The sequence below is a fragment of the Festucalex cinctus genome, chromosome 13 (genome assembly GCF_051991245.1).
Source record: "Festucalex cinctus isolate MCC-2025b chromosome 13, RoL_Fcin_1.0, whole genome shotgun sequence".
Lineage (NCBI taxonomy): Eukaryota > Metazoa > Chordata > Actinopteri > Syngnathiformes > Syngnathidae > Festucalex > Festucalex cinctus.
The window spans coordinates 18,574,797-18,590,600 of record NC_135423.1 but is presented as its reverse complement, the minus strand read 5'-3'; the positions used below and the strand labels follow the sequence as shown (position 1 = coordinate 18,590,600).

The 15,804-nt window shown below is 39.1% G+C and overlaps 1 protein-coding gene, 1 long non-coding RNA gene and 1 other non-coding gene across 3 annotated transcripts in view; 2 read left to right on the top strand and 1 right to left on the bottom strand.

The window, feature by feature from the left end:
* Nucleotides 1-129: 129 nt before the first annotated feature.
* The window catches only part of inppl1a (inositol polyphosphate phosphatase-like 1a), a 37,905-nt gene continuing 22,230 nt past the window's right edge, over nt 130-15,804 (bottom strand). Inside the window, exons 17-27 of the mRNA XM_077540879.1 lie at nt 15,252-15,340; nt 15,054-15,135; nt 14,835-14,924; nt 14,451-14,564; nt 13,916-14,092; nt 13,606-13,761; nt 12,935-13,019; nt 12,507-12,593; nt 3,215-3,929; nt 3,001-3,134; nt 130-1,747 (exon numbers count right to left, since the gene is read on the bottom strand). Of these exons, the coding sequence (XP_077397005.1) occupies nt 1,651-1,747; nt 3,001-3,134; nt 3,215-3,929; nt 12,507-12,593; nt 12,935-13,019; nt 13,606-13,761; nt 13,916-14,092; nt 14,451-14,564; nt 14,835-14,924; nt 15,054-15,135; nt 15,252-15,340 (1,826 nt within the window). The 3' untranslated portion in view covers nt 130-1,650. The remainder of the gene's footprint in view (nt 1,748-3,000; nt 3,135-3,214; nt 3,930-12,506; nt 12,594-12,934; nt 13,020-13,605; nt 13,762-13,915; nt 14,093-14,450; nt 14,565-14,834; nt 14,925-15,053; nt 15,136-15,251; nt 15,341-15,804) is intronic.
* LOC144033085 (uncharacterized) lies at nt 11,469-15,766 on the top strand. Its single transcript, XR_013287866.1, has 3 exons — nt 11,469-11,597; nt 13,639-13,699; nt 15,661-15,766. It is a non-coding gene; the product is annotated as an uncharacterized LOC144033085 (long non-coding RNA).
* On the top strand, nt 11,668-11,740 carry trnav-cac (transfer RNA valine (anticodon CAC)). The gene has a single exon. It is a non-coding gene; the product is annotated as a tRNA-Val (tRNA).

The window sequence follows — 15,804 nt, the reverse complement described above, 5'->3', positions numbered from 1 at the left end:
TTCAATGACGTGTTCTTGTGTGCGTGCCTTAATATCCATTACAACCACGGCCTTTCTTTCCCTGAGGTATGTATGTCACATCAATGGCATAACTTGACTTTTCTGATTACACAACAGAAGAAATGGAAGTAAGGAAACATGTTACAATTTAATTGAAAAGGAACATGTAGCTATGCAATTTTCATTAACTTAACACAACCAACAGAGAATAAGCAAGAAACAAGACATGGTAGGAGCAAACACGCACGGCAGGTTAAGTTAAATATGACAGACTTTTAAACAAGGGTGTGTTTTAGGGCATACAATACAGTATCTGAAACTCACTCGCTCACACAACATAACATTTAACATTTAAAGCGTTCTTACAGTCAGGTTGTAGCAAGAGGTTAATTCAGAACGGTGTGTGATGAGCCCTCATTTAAAACACTACAATGGCTTTTACATCAACTATAGGAACTAACAGAATTGACTTGACCAGGTAACAACTCACATTAGTTGCATTTTTTTTTTCATAGCCTAACAATACTGCGGAGTGCTCAAAAGTGAACGCGTCGTCAGGGTTCCAGTCACGAGCTGTTCGAGCTCATGGTGTAGCAGCGCCATCTAGTGGTCATATCATCAATGCCAAGAACCAGAAAAAATTCCTTTCCACTCTTAACTTGCATCATTTGACCTCTTCTACGTGTGCAAAATTGACGTCATGGTCCTTGTCTACTATAAAATAACCAGTTTGAAAAGAATTCTTTGGCGACCAGTGTTTCCTCTCAGACTATACTACAGTCTGTTAATTTTTTTAAAACAGGTTAGTGAACGGACTTGGCTTTCTTAAAACTGCTCTATGACTATGCCTGGTTTTGTCCCTTTCTGAGCATTTGAGTGCATGGTGACTGAACCAAAGTGTCACAACCACAAGCAAGCTGGAATACCAACATGAAGTGTGTATCACAAACTAATCTCAACGATGTATGCACTTATAGCTCTTTCACTACTGGTTTACACCATTTCCCTTTACCCTCACAAAAAATGAAACAACACTATAAATATAAAAGCGTGAGTTCAGTCCACGTGATCGAGGTCCTTTGTGCACCGTCCTCGTGCAGCTGCCACGTTCAGTTTTTTTTCTCTTTGTGGCTTGACATTTACCCCAACTGGATTGACTTCCTCCCACATGACTTCCAGGTTGCGACCATTCATGGGGAAATACCTGAGACTTGGCCCACTTTGTCATCACGTGTGGTCAGAAGGCTTGAAATGTCAAGACGCTGGAACAAAAGGCATCCATTTTTGCTCTCCTGCTGAGGTGGCTCGTGTCAGAAGTTAGAATAGATGTCATGACATGACGGCTAAAAAGATTTGCTACTCATGACAATAAGCTTTCCCTCTGTATTACTGTATCATCCGATGACCTTTAAATAAGGCCGCGTCTAAAACATCCAGTTGAAGGATGTTGAAAGGGGATGCTGTCAACAAGTCAAGAGTTTAACAAAAAAAAAAAAAAAAAAAAAAAAGGGAAGCTCTCTCAGAATTGGATGTCAAATGGCACATTCCCATTCACTTCTGCTGACATTTTGCCTTGTGGGATGGCAACATACTGTCTTGAATGTATTAATAAAGAAATAAAATAAAATAAAAAGTCCTCAGGCTCATTCACTACAGTTTCTGTTGCTGCCTGAGGCTCTCCAGCAGGATGCACTTGTGGGCGGGGTCAAGTACGCCTGCCTCCTCCAGGTCCTCCTCTGTGATGTCACTGCAAAATGAAGGAAGTCAAGTCAAGTCAACTTTACTTATATAGTGTTTTCAACAGCTTTACATTTTCCCGGTATAAAAATGTATGATAAATAGATTACTATTCATCAATATCAAGTTATATTCAAACGATATCATGATGATGATAATATTAATATTAATATTAATATTAATAATAATATCTATATAATATATATTTAGGACAGGGGTCGGCAACCTTTATTGTCAAAAGAGCGATTTTAGGACAAATAAAGAACCAAAAATATGTCCGAAGTCACAAAACGTGAAGATTGTGATGAACGAAACTGTGTTAGTGTTAGTCTAATGTATTGAGGGCCCAAGACAGTGTTAATTTGAGCTACACCATAACAGAAAAATATGCAGCATCCAATACTTTGAGATTAATTTTCTTCTATCTTTAATCTTCTGTATTTCTTATTTTTGAAAATGTTATGGACATATTATTGTAATTTTCTTCCTCTTCTTCCCTTTTTGGACATTTTATGGCTATTTTTTTCTGCCTTTTTTGCTATCATTTTTTTGGGGACATTTTATGGCAATTTTGTGCACATTTTATGGTAATTGTCGGGATTCTTTCTTGCTTTTGAACATGTTACAGTTACCTTTTTTTATTTTCTTTCGTACCTTTTCTTGAATAAATTTTTAGACTTTTTTGGCAATGTTGTGGACATTTTATAGTAATTTTTGGGATTTGTAGTTTTTTTTTTTTGTACATTTTACAGTTACTTTTTAAACATTTTTTTCTTGCCTTTTTAAAAATAAATTTTCTGACTATTTGGGAAATTTAATTGACATTTCATGGTTCTGCATTTCCTCTTCCTTTTTGGACATTTTTAGGTAATTTAAAAAAAACTTTTTTCATCTACCTTCTATCTCTCATTTTCTGACAACTTAAAAATTTGGACCGACATTTTTCTTGAATATTTAATTATTCATTAAAAAAAATCAAAATCATTAATACATTTAATAATATGTTATCTAAAAATAAAGTTAATATGTGTAACAATTAATTTCTACTAATTTTTTTATTATTTTTAAGCGCTCACATGGAGCCACAGAAGAAGGGGCGACAGAGCCACATGTGGCTCCAGTGCCGCAGAATGCAGACCTCTGGTTTAGAATCATGAATAAGGTGGATCCCATCTGACATGGGGCAAAAGGTAGACACAGTCAAGATTGATTGCCAATTTAATAGCAATAGTTTCGAGCATGATAATCAGCTTCATCGCATACCTAAGAAACTCCAGGTCGTCCCAGCCGTTGTGCAGGAGGCCCTGCTCATACCTCTCAAGTCCCAATCTCTGCAGCCACTCCCCCACTGAAGAGTCCCCCACTGACAAAGATGAGCTGCTGCTACCCCAAAGTGCCTAAAACAGGAAAATTTAATTAAATGTCAAGGCTAATCATAGCAAGATTAGGCTAGAATTACAAACATGAAGCTTCTCACCTCTTCGGGAAGATCCTCAGCAATACTTTCTGTGATGGCATTTCTGGGTGGGAAGGTGCGGCAAGAGTCCAGACCCAAACCCATGATCTGCCCCCGAAGGGGAGGCGGTGCAGAGGGAGCACGGGGAGGTTGCCCCGGAAACTCGGTCTCGCTCAGCGTCTTTGCCATCTGCAGCACAGAACAAGACTGGTCGTCCAGCGCCCCGCCACCGACAGCTCCGCCTCCCCGCCTGAAGCTTTCCAGCGGGGCGCCGGCACCAACCGCAGGGATCTTGACCTCAGCGAGATCCGGGTGAAGCGAGCGGGGCTTCAGGAAAGGTGCCTCCACGGCCATCTCCATGGCTCCCTTTGGGAGAGGAGGGGGTGGGAAATCCGGAGGTGGTCGATTAAGTGTGCTCCCCATGGTGGTCGCCCCCTGTGCTCCTCCTATACAAACGTCATCCTCTGAAGACCCCTCCTCACTGATGGCACGTACCGTGTGACCTGTCATGGGTCTGCGTGGGTGAGAGGGTCCTGCGGGGGGGCATGGGGGTTTGATCCGGGCTACAGCGATGGAAGGGGGGGCTTTCGTTGCCTGGGGTGTGGTGGATGGGAGAAGTTCGGATGACATAGCAGCAGCCGATTGATTGGGAACCCCTTCCAAAATGTAGTAGGCGGGGTTATTGTAGCTGTTTTTGCCGACAGACTGATCACCATCAGAAGAATCCTGTTTTGGCCTGAACACAAGAAAGAACAGCTGAACAATGATTGATGATTATTCGGGCTACATCCATGGTTAAATCAAGATGGCGGGTGGAGCAGCAGCTTATGTGGCAGCCGCTCCTACTCTCTGTCATGCTCGGCAAAAACCTGAAATATACAGGACTGTGGACAACAAACTAATAGTGGAGGATGAACTTTTAAACTTCCTTGCTGTAAAATTGAGAACACTGAGCCAGGATGAAATTGTTATGCTGGCAGTTAACACGTTTGACTCGGAGTCCATTGAGGCTTCCAAGAAGGTGCTGTTTGAGGTGTGTCAAACAACGCAGCGCAATATAGCACATAAAGGAGCACAAAAAGACATTAACAACGTGAAGAGTTGTCTGAAAGTACTGAACGAATGTGGGGAAGAGGTACCGCATTTTGTATCGCACTATTTGGAGGCTTTGCCCCCTGTGACATTCACTAGCATGGATGTATGCAGTCTGCTCAAGAAAATGGAACAATTACAAGTTGACATTGGTGCCTTGAGGAGTGTGCTGCAACTTCAGGGGGAAGTATGCGCGGATCTTCGCGTGATCACCAAGGATGTCAATCGCCGGGTTTGCAACCTGGAAGACGCCGCGAGTGAAGTCAACAGTGGCCGCCTGGTCTGCCGGGATGACAGCCAGCAGGAGTGTGCCGGCGGCACGTCACGGAGTGGTGATGTCTCGGAAGTGATCGGGCCTGCGCGTGAGAGTGCTGTCAGCTGTTTGAACCTGGAGGCTGTGACTGACTCAACTAGCGATGCTACCTGTGGAAACAGGGCTAAGACTACGATCAGTGGCGGCATGGCGGAAGCGATTACTGCACGGCGAACAACGCATTTGCCTGGATCGCCAAAGTGGTCAACTGTTGTCAAACAGGGGAAGCCACGAGCTGGTCATAAGGGAACCCGCGTCAACATTGCGCCTGGTCTGAAGAAGAAGCCAGGTAAAGGCATGGCAATTGTGGGCACAGGAGCGGTTGGTGACCATATTAAAACAGTGACGACAAAACTGGTGAGTGTCTTCGCTACTAAATTCTCGCCTGATCTGGACACAGAGACATTGTCTGACTACCTTCGGAAGCAGCTTGGACGCGAAGTGGCTTGCCAGAAAATAGTCACTGCTAATAATAGATTCTCCTCATTTAAAGTTACTGCTGAGTGTCAAGAGGTAGCTGAAATGTATAACCCTGAGATATGGCCGAACGGAGCCTATGTGAGACGCTTTTATGAGCAGCGCAGCAGGGCTGGTGTTACTGGCTCGAATGATGCTAGCTTGGGAGCGCAGATGAGTGGGGCTTAGGTGGGCTGCAGCATTCGCTAGATTCAACATGGGTTTGAAAGTCCTGTCGTACAACTGTCGCGGTCTGCGTTTGGGGCAGACTGTGGAGGATCGAGCTCGGCGAATGGTTGTTGATCGCCTGTTGGAACAGTGTGATTTGCTGTGTTTGCAAGAGACGTTTCTGACAAAACAGGATCTAGAGGGATTGAACTCAATGAATGATAACTTTCATGGAGCAGGAGAGTCCAGCGTCGACATTAGTGATGGAATAATACGTGGACGTATTCCTGGAGGAGTAGCAATTCTCTGGAATAAAAGACTTGATTCCTGTGTAAATATAATTAGGCTCGGAGTGGACTGGTGCATAGCAATTCAGTTGACATGTAACGGAAAGGAATGTGTAATACTGAATGTTTACACCCCATATGAGTGTACTTTTAATGAAACTGAGTATTTATATAGATTAGCTTTTATGAATTCTTTTATACAGGAAAATAAGTGTTCTAATGTATTTATTATTGGGGACATGAATGCAGACATTACTGATAGTAAGTCACTTTTTGCAAATCATTTGACACAGTTCTGTGATGACAGTGGCTTGATTTTGTCATCCAGAGACCTACTGCCTGTAAATAGTTTTACATATATTAGTGAGGCGTGGCATACGACCTCTTGGTTGGATCACTGTGTCGCAACAGCGGACGCACACGCTTCTCTGACAGATATGAGCATCCTTTATGATGTATCAACAGCTGACCATTTACCATTTGGGATGGAGATAAATGATCAATTGTTGCCTCTAACGGAAAACTGTTGTAATGAAAGTAGACTGTATTTGGATTGGAGTTCTCTCGCACAAGAAGACATTGTATTATATTGTGCAAGTACGGATATCTTATTAGAAACTATACATCTGCCTCGAGAAGCAGTAGTGTGTAGAGATAATAACTGTAAGAACTCTGATCATATATTAGCTATTTCTTCTATGTATGAGGATATAATGGATTCATTGATTAGGTCAAGTAAATGTTTTCAAAAGCCTAAATTTAAAAAGAAAGTAAAACCGGGATGGAATGCTCATGTGGCAGAATTCTATGCAAAGGCACGTGATGCTTCTAGAGAGTGGATGCTGGCTGGAAGGCCAAGATGTGGTCCAATTTATGAGTATAAGAGGGTCACTAATGCACAATATAAATATGCACTACGCTTCATTGTAAAAAATGAGCAGGCAATGAGAGCTGATTCTATGGCCAGGAAACTGCAGTGTAACAACACATATGAATTTTGGAAGCAGGTTAGGGCCATGAAAACAAAAAATTCTCTACCATGTGCTGTTGATGGTAAAACTGGAACAGATAATATCTTGGAGTTATGGCGGCAACATTATAGTAGGTTATTTAATTGTGTACAGAGTAACACTTACTGTGTGAATGAAGTTGACAGCTCAGATACAATCCTTGGTCATGAAGTACTGAAAGCTATCTCCAATTTGTCAAATAATAAAGCTATTGGTTTGGATGGCATCTCAGCTGAGCACTTAAAGTTTGCAAGTGCGAGGTTACTTCCCCTGATCTCCATTTGTTTCACAGCTTTTTTTGTTCATGGGTTTTTGCCTGACTCCATGCTAACTGTGCTATTAGTTCCTGTTATTAAAGATAAAGCTGGGAAGATTGGTAGTTCAGATAACTATAGACCAATTGCTTTGGCCAGTACTGTGTCGAAAGTTCTTGAAGCAATATTGCTGGATAAAATCTTAAAAATTGTTACATCCTCAGACAGCCAGTTCGGTTATAAAGCAAATTTAGGTACAGATATGTGTATCTATGCTCTTAAAGAAATTATTAGTAAATATAAAGCTCAGAATTCATCCATTTTTATGTGCTTTTTGGATGCATCCAAGGCCTTCGACAGGGTAAATCACAGGAAGCTGTTTATGAAGTTGATACAGAGGGGTGTGCCAAATTATATTGTTCGAATTTTAACCTATTGGTATGCTCAGCAGACGATGAGAATTAAATGGGGGAACAGTGTCTCCTTACCATTTCGCGCTACAAATGGGGTTAGACAAGGGGGGGTATTATCCCCAGTTCTTTTTAACCTATATTTGGATGAGCTGTCAGTAAGGCTGAAGGCATGCAATACTGGCTGTTATAGTGGTGATTTGCTGCTAAATCATCTGATGTATGCAGATGATTTGGTGGTTTTCAGCCCGAGTACTGCTGGTTTACAACAATTGCTCAACACCTGTGCTAGTTATGGTTTGGAGCATGACATCAAGTATAATGCAGATAAAAGTATGATTATGATATGTAGAACGAGGGAAGACAAAGGTCTGACATTTCCTGCTTTTTATCTGTCCAATATTGTGCTTCATGTGAGGAATAAAATAAAGTATCTGGGACATATATTCACAGAAGATCTGTCTGATGATGATGACATGTATAGGCAATGTAGGACATTATACGCACAAGCAAACACTCTGGCTCGCAGGTTTGGTTTCTGTACGGACAAGGTGAAGATCGAATTGTTTAAATCATACTGTACACCGCTGTACACAGCTCACCTGTGGTCAAACTACAAGAAAGGAAGTTTGCAAAGGCTGCAGGTGGCCTACAATGACGCTTTGCGGGTGCTCCTTAGGAGACCAAGATGGACTAGAGCAAGTGAGCTGTTTGTTACAGCTAGAATAAACGGATTACAAGCTACTTTGCGAAAGCTTGTATACAGTTTTATTTGTCGCTTGAATAGGACTATGAATGAAGTTGTGCTGTCTTTGACTGATATTAAGTGTAGTGCTGTACGGTATCAGTCTAGGATGTGGCAACATTGGTATGACTGCCTGATGACTGTATAACAGTCCCCCTGTTTTTTATTGTTTTTTATTGGTTTTTAATGTTTTTTATTGTTTTTTATTGTTCTTTTATTGTTTTTTGATGGTGTATATTTTGTTATTCGTTTGTATTGGACTTAGAGTCTGGAATAAAGTTGAAGTTGAGTTGAGAAGTTAAGATGCGTTCTGTAACTGACAATCACAGATTTAAAAATTCAATAAATATTTTCAAAATTATATTAAAGTAGATCTTTGGGTAATGGGTATGCTAGAGGCTTCTTCTTTGAGTGAGAGAGAGGATACACCCAGAAATGGTCTGCGTGGACAGTCCAAACTGTTTTCCAGGTATAGTCATATGAGATGTGCAACTTTCGATAAGACATTAATTTCGGCCGCCAGTAGATGGCAATATTGCCCAACAATGCAGCACCCTGAGCTTGATGACTTTATTCAGTTTAATTTTTACTCCACAAATGCAATATTAACCAGAATACTGTTTTGATTAGTGGTGGCACATAAAATGTATTTTTTGAAAAAAAAAAAAAAAAAAAATGGGTTCAAGTTCCACTTACAATTTGACGTTTATTCTATTTACTTACTTATTTATTCACTCACATATTTCTTGTTATTAATCTATTGATGTAAATTTTATTTACTTGTATACTTATGTTTGTTTTCTTCTTGTTTTACTTAAATAAACTTGAGTTGAGTACAGTTACAGTATATATATATATATATATATATATATATATATATATATTTATATATGATGAGTTTTGTGATGGCTAAGTTTTACCCTGGAGCTAATTTCATTAATATATGATGAAATGAGGTCAATCTGTGTCACAAAACAGATTTTGTGTTGATATTAGATTCAAGCAGCGGTCAGCAACTTTTTTGACTTTCTTGACTACTGATTACTAATTTGATACACACTTCTAAAAAACACATTTCCTCAAATTACCTTCAATAATAGTCTATATTATTGTTAATGATGAACAATATTCATCTTTGTGAATGGCACCATCCATGGAACAGAAATAAAAAAAATAAATAAAAAAAAAAATAATAATAATATATATATATATATATATATATATATATATATATACACATATATATACATATACATACATATATATATACATATATATATATATATATATATACATATATATATATACATATACATATATATATATATATACATATATATATATACATATACATATATACATATACATATATACATATACACATATATATATATATATATATATATATATATATATATATATATATATATATACATATATACATATATATTAAGGGTGTCACGATTTCGATTTTTTATCGAAATCGATCGAAATTACGTCACGATTTCGAGCATCGAAATAGAAGAGAGGACACACGATTCGATGCCCCCCCCCCCGCGCCCGCCGCCACCGCCGCCACCGCCACCTCCCAGGAAAGCAAATGAGACGCAGCCATTCAGCTACTAGCTAACGGCACTTGTTAGCTGACTTCTCCTGCAGTCATGATGGCAAGCGCGGACAGACACAGCAATGGTGCTTCAAGCCGCTCCCGCTTCTCTCGTCACCAGTTTGGAAACATTTTGCGTTCCCGGTGAGTTATGTCGACAACGTTCACGTTGTCGATAAAAAGACCACAGTTGCAAGATATGCTATGTGCGCGTACTGTACTCGGCCACGGTGTTACGCCCGGCTCGTCAAGGGGAAGGGAAGTAACACAATAACAGAAAATATAGAGTAGATAAACACGGGTCGACTTTAACATCTGAGTAGTTTTAATTGAAATTTCAGGCAGGGGTTTGACAAGGGAGTGAAAGTGGAAGGTGAACAAATAATAACCGCATTTGACAGAACTGACAGAACGGAGGAGAAACAACAATAGGGGTATAATACACGGATACACAATAGCGTCGCGCTGGCACAGTCGTCCAATCGGAGTGTCGCGCTGGCACAGTCGTCCAATCGGAGTGTCGCGCTGGCACAGTCCTCCAATCAGAGTGTCGCGCTGGCGCATTCAAACTGAAGTACCATTATACGGGCACCAGCCGACACAAACACACACATACATACTAGGGGAGCGGAGCCGGCGGCGGGACATTTACGCAGGCATCACAAAGATTTAGATTTATCAAATTCAACTAGAAGTGGGAAAACAACGGTCCAACCAACTATTTCATCCTCATTTACAGTGAAACTTCCACACACTTCAGCTCGCGCGAAACGCCAGATCCATAGGTCTATTTATAGCAGCAGACCTGCAGCCTTGGAAAACGCTGGATTCAAACATTTAATTAGTGTACTTGAACCACGCTACAGTATGCCCAGCAACTGTAAATGTTGGGATATAGTTTGTTCAGGCTGTATTTGTTCCATGACTTTGGATACAATATATTTTTTGTTGTTGTTGCACATTGCACATTATTTTAAGAGGAACGCACAGCACACTGTTGTAACCAAAAACAGTCAATAGATGGCAGGCACCCACTGTGACTTTTTGTTTTTGTTTTTTTATTTTTTATTTTACACTTCAGTAAGAACAAGACGGTTAACTTTATATTGTAAATAAATTCTTTGAATTTGATCATTCCTGCCTAATGTCAATTATCATATATTACATAAATTTACACAAAAATAATATGGAAATTGCATCACCTATATGTAGCCGATCTTTTGAAATAAGATTTACTGTACAATGAATAGAACCAATGATCATAGACTAGCCTTAGCCTACAGAAGCATATGCCTCTGTGTTATAAAGTGGGGGAGCGGAAAAAAAAAAAAAAAAAAAAAATCGAAAAAAAAATCGAATCGTGACCCCAAAATCGAAATTTAAATCGAATCGTGGAGTTGGCGAATCGTGACACCCCTAATATATATACACATATATATATACATACATATATATGTATATATATATATGTATATATATATATGTATATATATATATGTATATATATGTACACACACATATATACATATATACATATATATACACATATATATATACATACATATATATACACATATATATATACACATATATATATATATACACATATATATATATATATATATATATACACACATATATATATATATATATATATATATATATATATATATATATATATATATATACATATATATATATATATATATATATATATATATATATATATATTATATTTTCATAACTCTCTGCTAGTGTTCTGATTTTATTTTATTTTTTAAACTATTTTTTATTTTAAAAAACGTTCTTATCAAATCACAATGTCCTTTCACTGGTGAGCTATTCTAAGAATGCAATGCATTCATTTACCTGTAGGTGGCAGTATAGTCCAAAATGGTATCAGTCTGTTCCAACAAGAAAACTAACGAAGCAATGAACTACAAAATGAGGACCACCTGGTAGTCGTAACAACGATTGCGCCTTCGTTTTTTCCCCCAACATTTCTTGTTGTTTGTAGTTGTTTTCAGGTTGTGAAGTCAACTCGTAACGGGAAACAGCCATTCGTAAGTCGCCGACCATCGCTATTATGCGTCTGTTATATTAGCTGGCCTTAGACCCATTGGTTTTCAATTGGTTTCCGTAGTGTAGCGGTTATCACGTTCGCCTCACACGCGAAAGGTCCCCGGTTCGAAACCGGGCGGAAACACACTTTTCAATTTTTAATTTTATACACACAAAACTGTTTTGTAAGCACTGTATACTTTAGATATACTGTTATACCTAATGTATAACTATGTAATTACACGCTACGATTAACCATGCTACTCCCAACAGGTGGTGGTGAAACAATTTGGCTTGGACACACTTGTTTGCACAAATTCTACACATTAGTCCAATAAATTTTAAAATAAATGTATATACTGTGTACTGTATATAGATGACTATTACCAAATTTAGAAAATATTCATTTAAAACCCTTAGACGTTATTGTGACCCGTTTGTGTATAGAAAAATACTATCGAAGTATTTTCACATGCTTTTAATTTTAAGGAATTAAAACAAGTACTAGTTGTGTTTATTTCTTCTAATATCTTAGCAAATTTAATTGGCTATCGTATGAAATAAGCAGTCTAGTTGTGAATTATGATGGGTCATTGACATAAGTTGTTAGCCTGATAACTAAGTTGAAAATGTCATGTGGGGCGGCCAACCATCACCAGGTGTGACCTTTGTAGAAAGTGTTCCATGATCAAAATATGTCCTAAATTATAGATGTCCTAAACTGTAGATAATAGTAAAATTGTAGATTGGGGTAACCAAACTTTTGCATTCTGCATTTTTAAATGATTACTTCTAAAACATTCTTATGAAATCACAATGTCCTTTCACTGGTGAGCTATTATTAGAACAGCCCTGCGGGCTACTTATGTGGCCTTTGCAGGCACCACGTTGGTGACCCGTGGATTACCAACCTTGAAGCAGCTTCCTCCTTGTTGTTTTTCTCACCCTCTTCATTGACCTTCCCCAGCTCTCCAAGCTGTTTACGAACCACAGGTTGCCTGCAGAAAAATATTGATGTGTGTGATACAAATGTGGCAGCTCTTTTAGACTATAGAAAGCTCAGAGAAAATACAGAATCATGAGCATTGTAAATAAGTTACATATTATTTCCCTAAATCAAATGTAGAACCACTTACTTTGTTTAATATAGGACATCATTGGGAAAAAAATAATAATACAAGACTATGACACTATTGTGTCACATTTGTCACGTAACACATCCCCTAACATTAAAAATATAACACACAGTACACACACACAAACATTTTTAGCCATGTGTTTATGCAAGGTGTGTATAGTTACTCGACCATATTAATCCCAATGCAAAAAGTGTACTAACTTCACATATTCGTGCGCCACTCTGGATGACATTGTAGATTTCCCTTTGGGTACGCCAGTTTCATCTTTGTCCACACTGATCCACTCTGAAATAAAATGTGACCGATTTAAAAAAAAAAAAAAAAAAAAAAAAAAAAAAAAAAGATTTTACAGCATCAACCAAAATTTTGGATGTACCTGAATGAGAAAGTTGTTTGAACTTTTAAAGGTGTATTCAAGGATCTTCTCAAAAAGTAGAAGCCAAACGTCCATTTGTCACTTTTTAAAAAATGCGCATGCGGCAGACCATCCTACCAGCTCTCCTGCTCGTCGGGGGGGGGGGTGCGCGCGATTATCATCATCATCATCATCATCATCAGTCTCAGCAGCCGGCCAACTTCATGCCTCTTGCGGCTTTCAGCCATTTTCAAAGTATGTGGTGTGGTCGGAGGAGCTACAACGATGAATGGCTGAATCCGAAGCTTAGCGGCTACATGCTACAAACACTCGAAATGCGCATGCGCAGCTAGGGACGAGCACGCACAACGTCGTTATGGCAGATTGATTGACGGGATCGAGAACCAATCGTTAAGATGATCCACCCGGAAGACGCAGCGACCAAAGATCCTTGAATACACCTTTAACATGTACTGCATGCCTTACAAAATTGTCCATTCACACATGTACAAATACCATAGAGTCTTTCCCTGGTTCCCATTCTTTCAGAAGGGACTCTGACCCTCATTGACCCCCTGATGTTTCCTGTTTCCTCGCCACGATGAGACAGGTAAGTGTGGAACTGCTGCGCTGTGCTGCCAATCATGGACTTCAGGGCCAAAACACATTCTCCTGGTGGTCACACAAACACACTTGTCTGATTATTGCACTCAACAGCCATGTCAAAACACACATGCAATAAAAACATGTGATTACTACTTCATGGACCCAGCCAAAAAAAAAAAAAAAAAAAAAAAAAAAAAAAAAAAAGAGACTGCGCTTATACCATAAGATTCATATCCATCCAGGGATTTCACAGTGAGCAGCAGGTGTTGATCCTGAAGGTATTCAATCTCAGATAGAAGAGGTTTGAGCGTTGTCAGCTGTTTGTTGGACCAGCCCACGCGGAGGAAGTTGACGTTATCACTACTCTGACTGTCGTTCTCGTAACTCTTTTTAAACTCTACATGAGAGACAGAGAGAGAAACGGATGGCAGAAGGGGTTGGGAGAGGCGACAAAGGGAAGGGAGAGGGGGAGAAAAGTTGGGTGACGTTTCTTTGGACTTTTATACAAAACGTGTGAAGAGAGTGGACAGGCGGAGGTGGGAGGAACATAGGACAAAATGGATGCTAGCTGTAAAGGTATACTGACTGCCTGGAATTGGGGAGGGAGGTATAGAGACATGAAAAAGAAGAAAGAGATGAAGTTCTATTATAACCACTAGGTTACCACTACAGGAAGTCTACAATATTTGTGACTCAGTTTGCGGGGGATGACTGTCAGTCTAAATAGAAGTTTGGCAAAGATTGCTTCGTCTCACCTTCCAAACATGTGGAGTAGAATTCAATGAAGAACTTGGTTCTGCTAGCAGTCTTCACTATGGCCTCGATGCTCTCGAATTCAATGTAAGCCTGCTCGGAAGATTTTGGCAACCCTAGATCAAAACAACCAGAACGAAGTGGTAATTTAGTTGTGAATGAAAAACGTTTTTTTCCCCCACCTGCTTTGTTTAACTGTACTTGGATGAGTAGTACTCATATTGTACATTTTCAAAACCATTTACAAAATACATGAATGACTCTAAAGTCATAACCACACCAAAACTAAATAAGCACTTCAATTCATTCAACCTGACAGATAACATCTGGACTACTTCAAGTGATCTAGCACAGTTTACTAGTTGTAGTCATTCCTCCATTTATACCTTTCTTGGAGACAAATTGTGAGGTCACGCCCACCTCAAATGTACCAAACACTGGGGAGTGGTCACTCGTCACAATATCATCGGTGCAACCTAAAAAGAGTAAGCAATTAAAAAGGTCATGTCAGTTGGATTTTACAAGAAAGCTGAAGAAGAACTTGGAAACAAATTGGAAATACTACCATAAGATACTATTATATACTATTATATAGATAATCTTACCATAGGAATTGCAAACAATGTGTGTTTCTGGGTAAGACTTCCACAAGATCCTGTCACACCAGGATGGAACATTGGTCCTCATCTGAGACAGCAAAAGAGAACACATCTGAGTGACTTACTGTACATTGAAAACCTCAAATTAATAAAAATTGGCAGAAATGTGTGGGTAAAGTTTTGTCTGTGAATTTCTAAACACACCCCAGTCGCTTTCTGCTTCTGCCAAACATATGTGTCCCTCGACCCACGCTCATATCGGTAGGTGGGTGGGAAGGAGATCTCTTCCTCAGCTGCAAAAAAGGTGACAGAGTAAATTGAAGACTTTCAGAAAATGTCAAGTGAGCAACCAAAAGCAAGTCGAAATTAAAGTTGAGGTTCATGCTACATTTTAGCTTAACAAAATAAGAGGGCAACGCTGCTACTGTACATATTACTTTTCAATACACTGAAATCAAATATTTATGTAATTTAAATGATGATTTGACACTTTCTCTGTTTTGATTTAATGCCTTATTTTTTGTCTACACGACACTGATGCTAGGATAACCTTTGCAAGCACATTGTGAATGGTTGCTTTATGTGCCTTGCGATTGACTTGTGAACATTTAAGGAACTAGGATAGGCTCCAGCTCACCTGTAACCTGAGTGAAGATAAGAAATATAGAAGACGGATGGATGATGATGATGATGGAAATGTTCCCAAAAAGATATGACGGTACAAAAGGTGTGTGTGTTTTTTTTATTTGGACCTGAG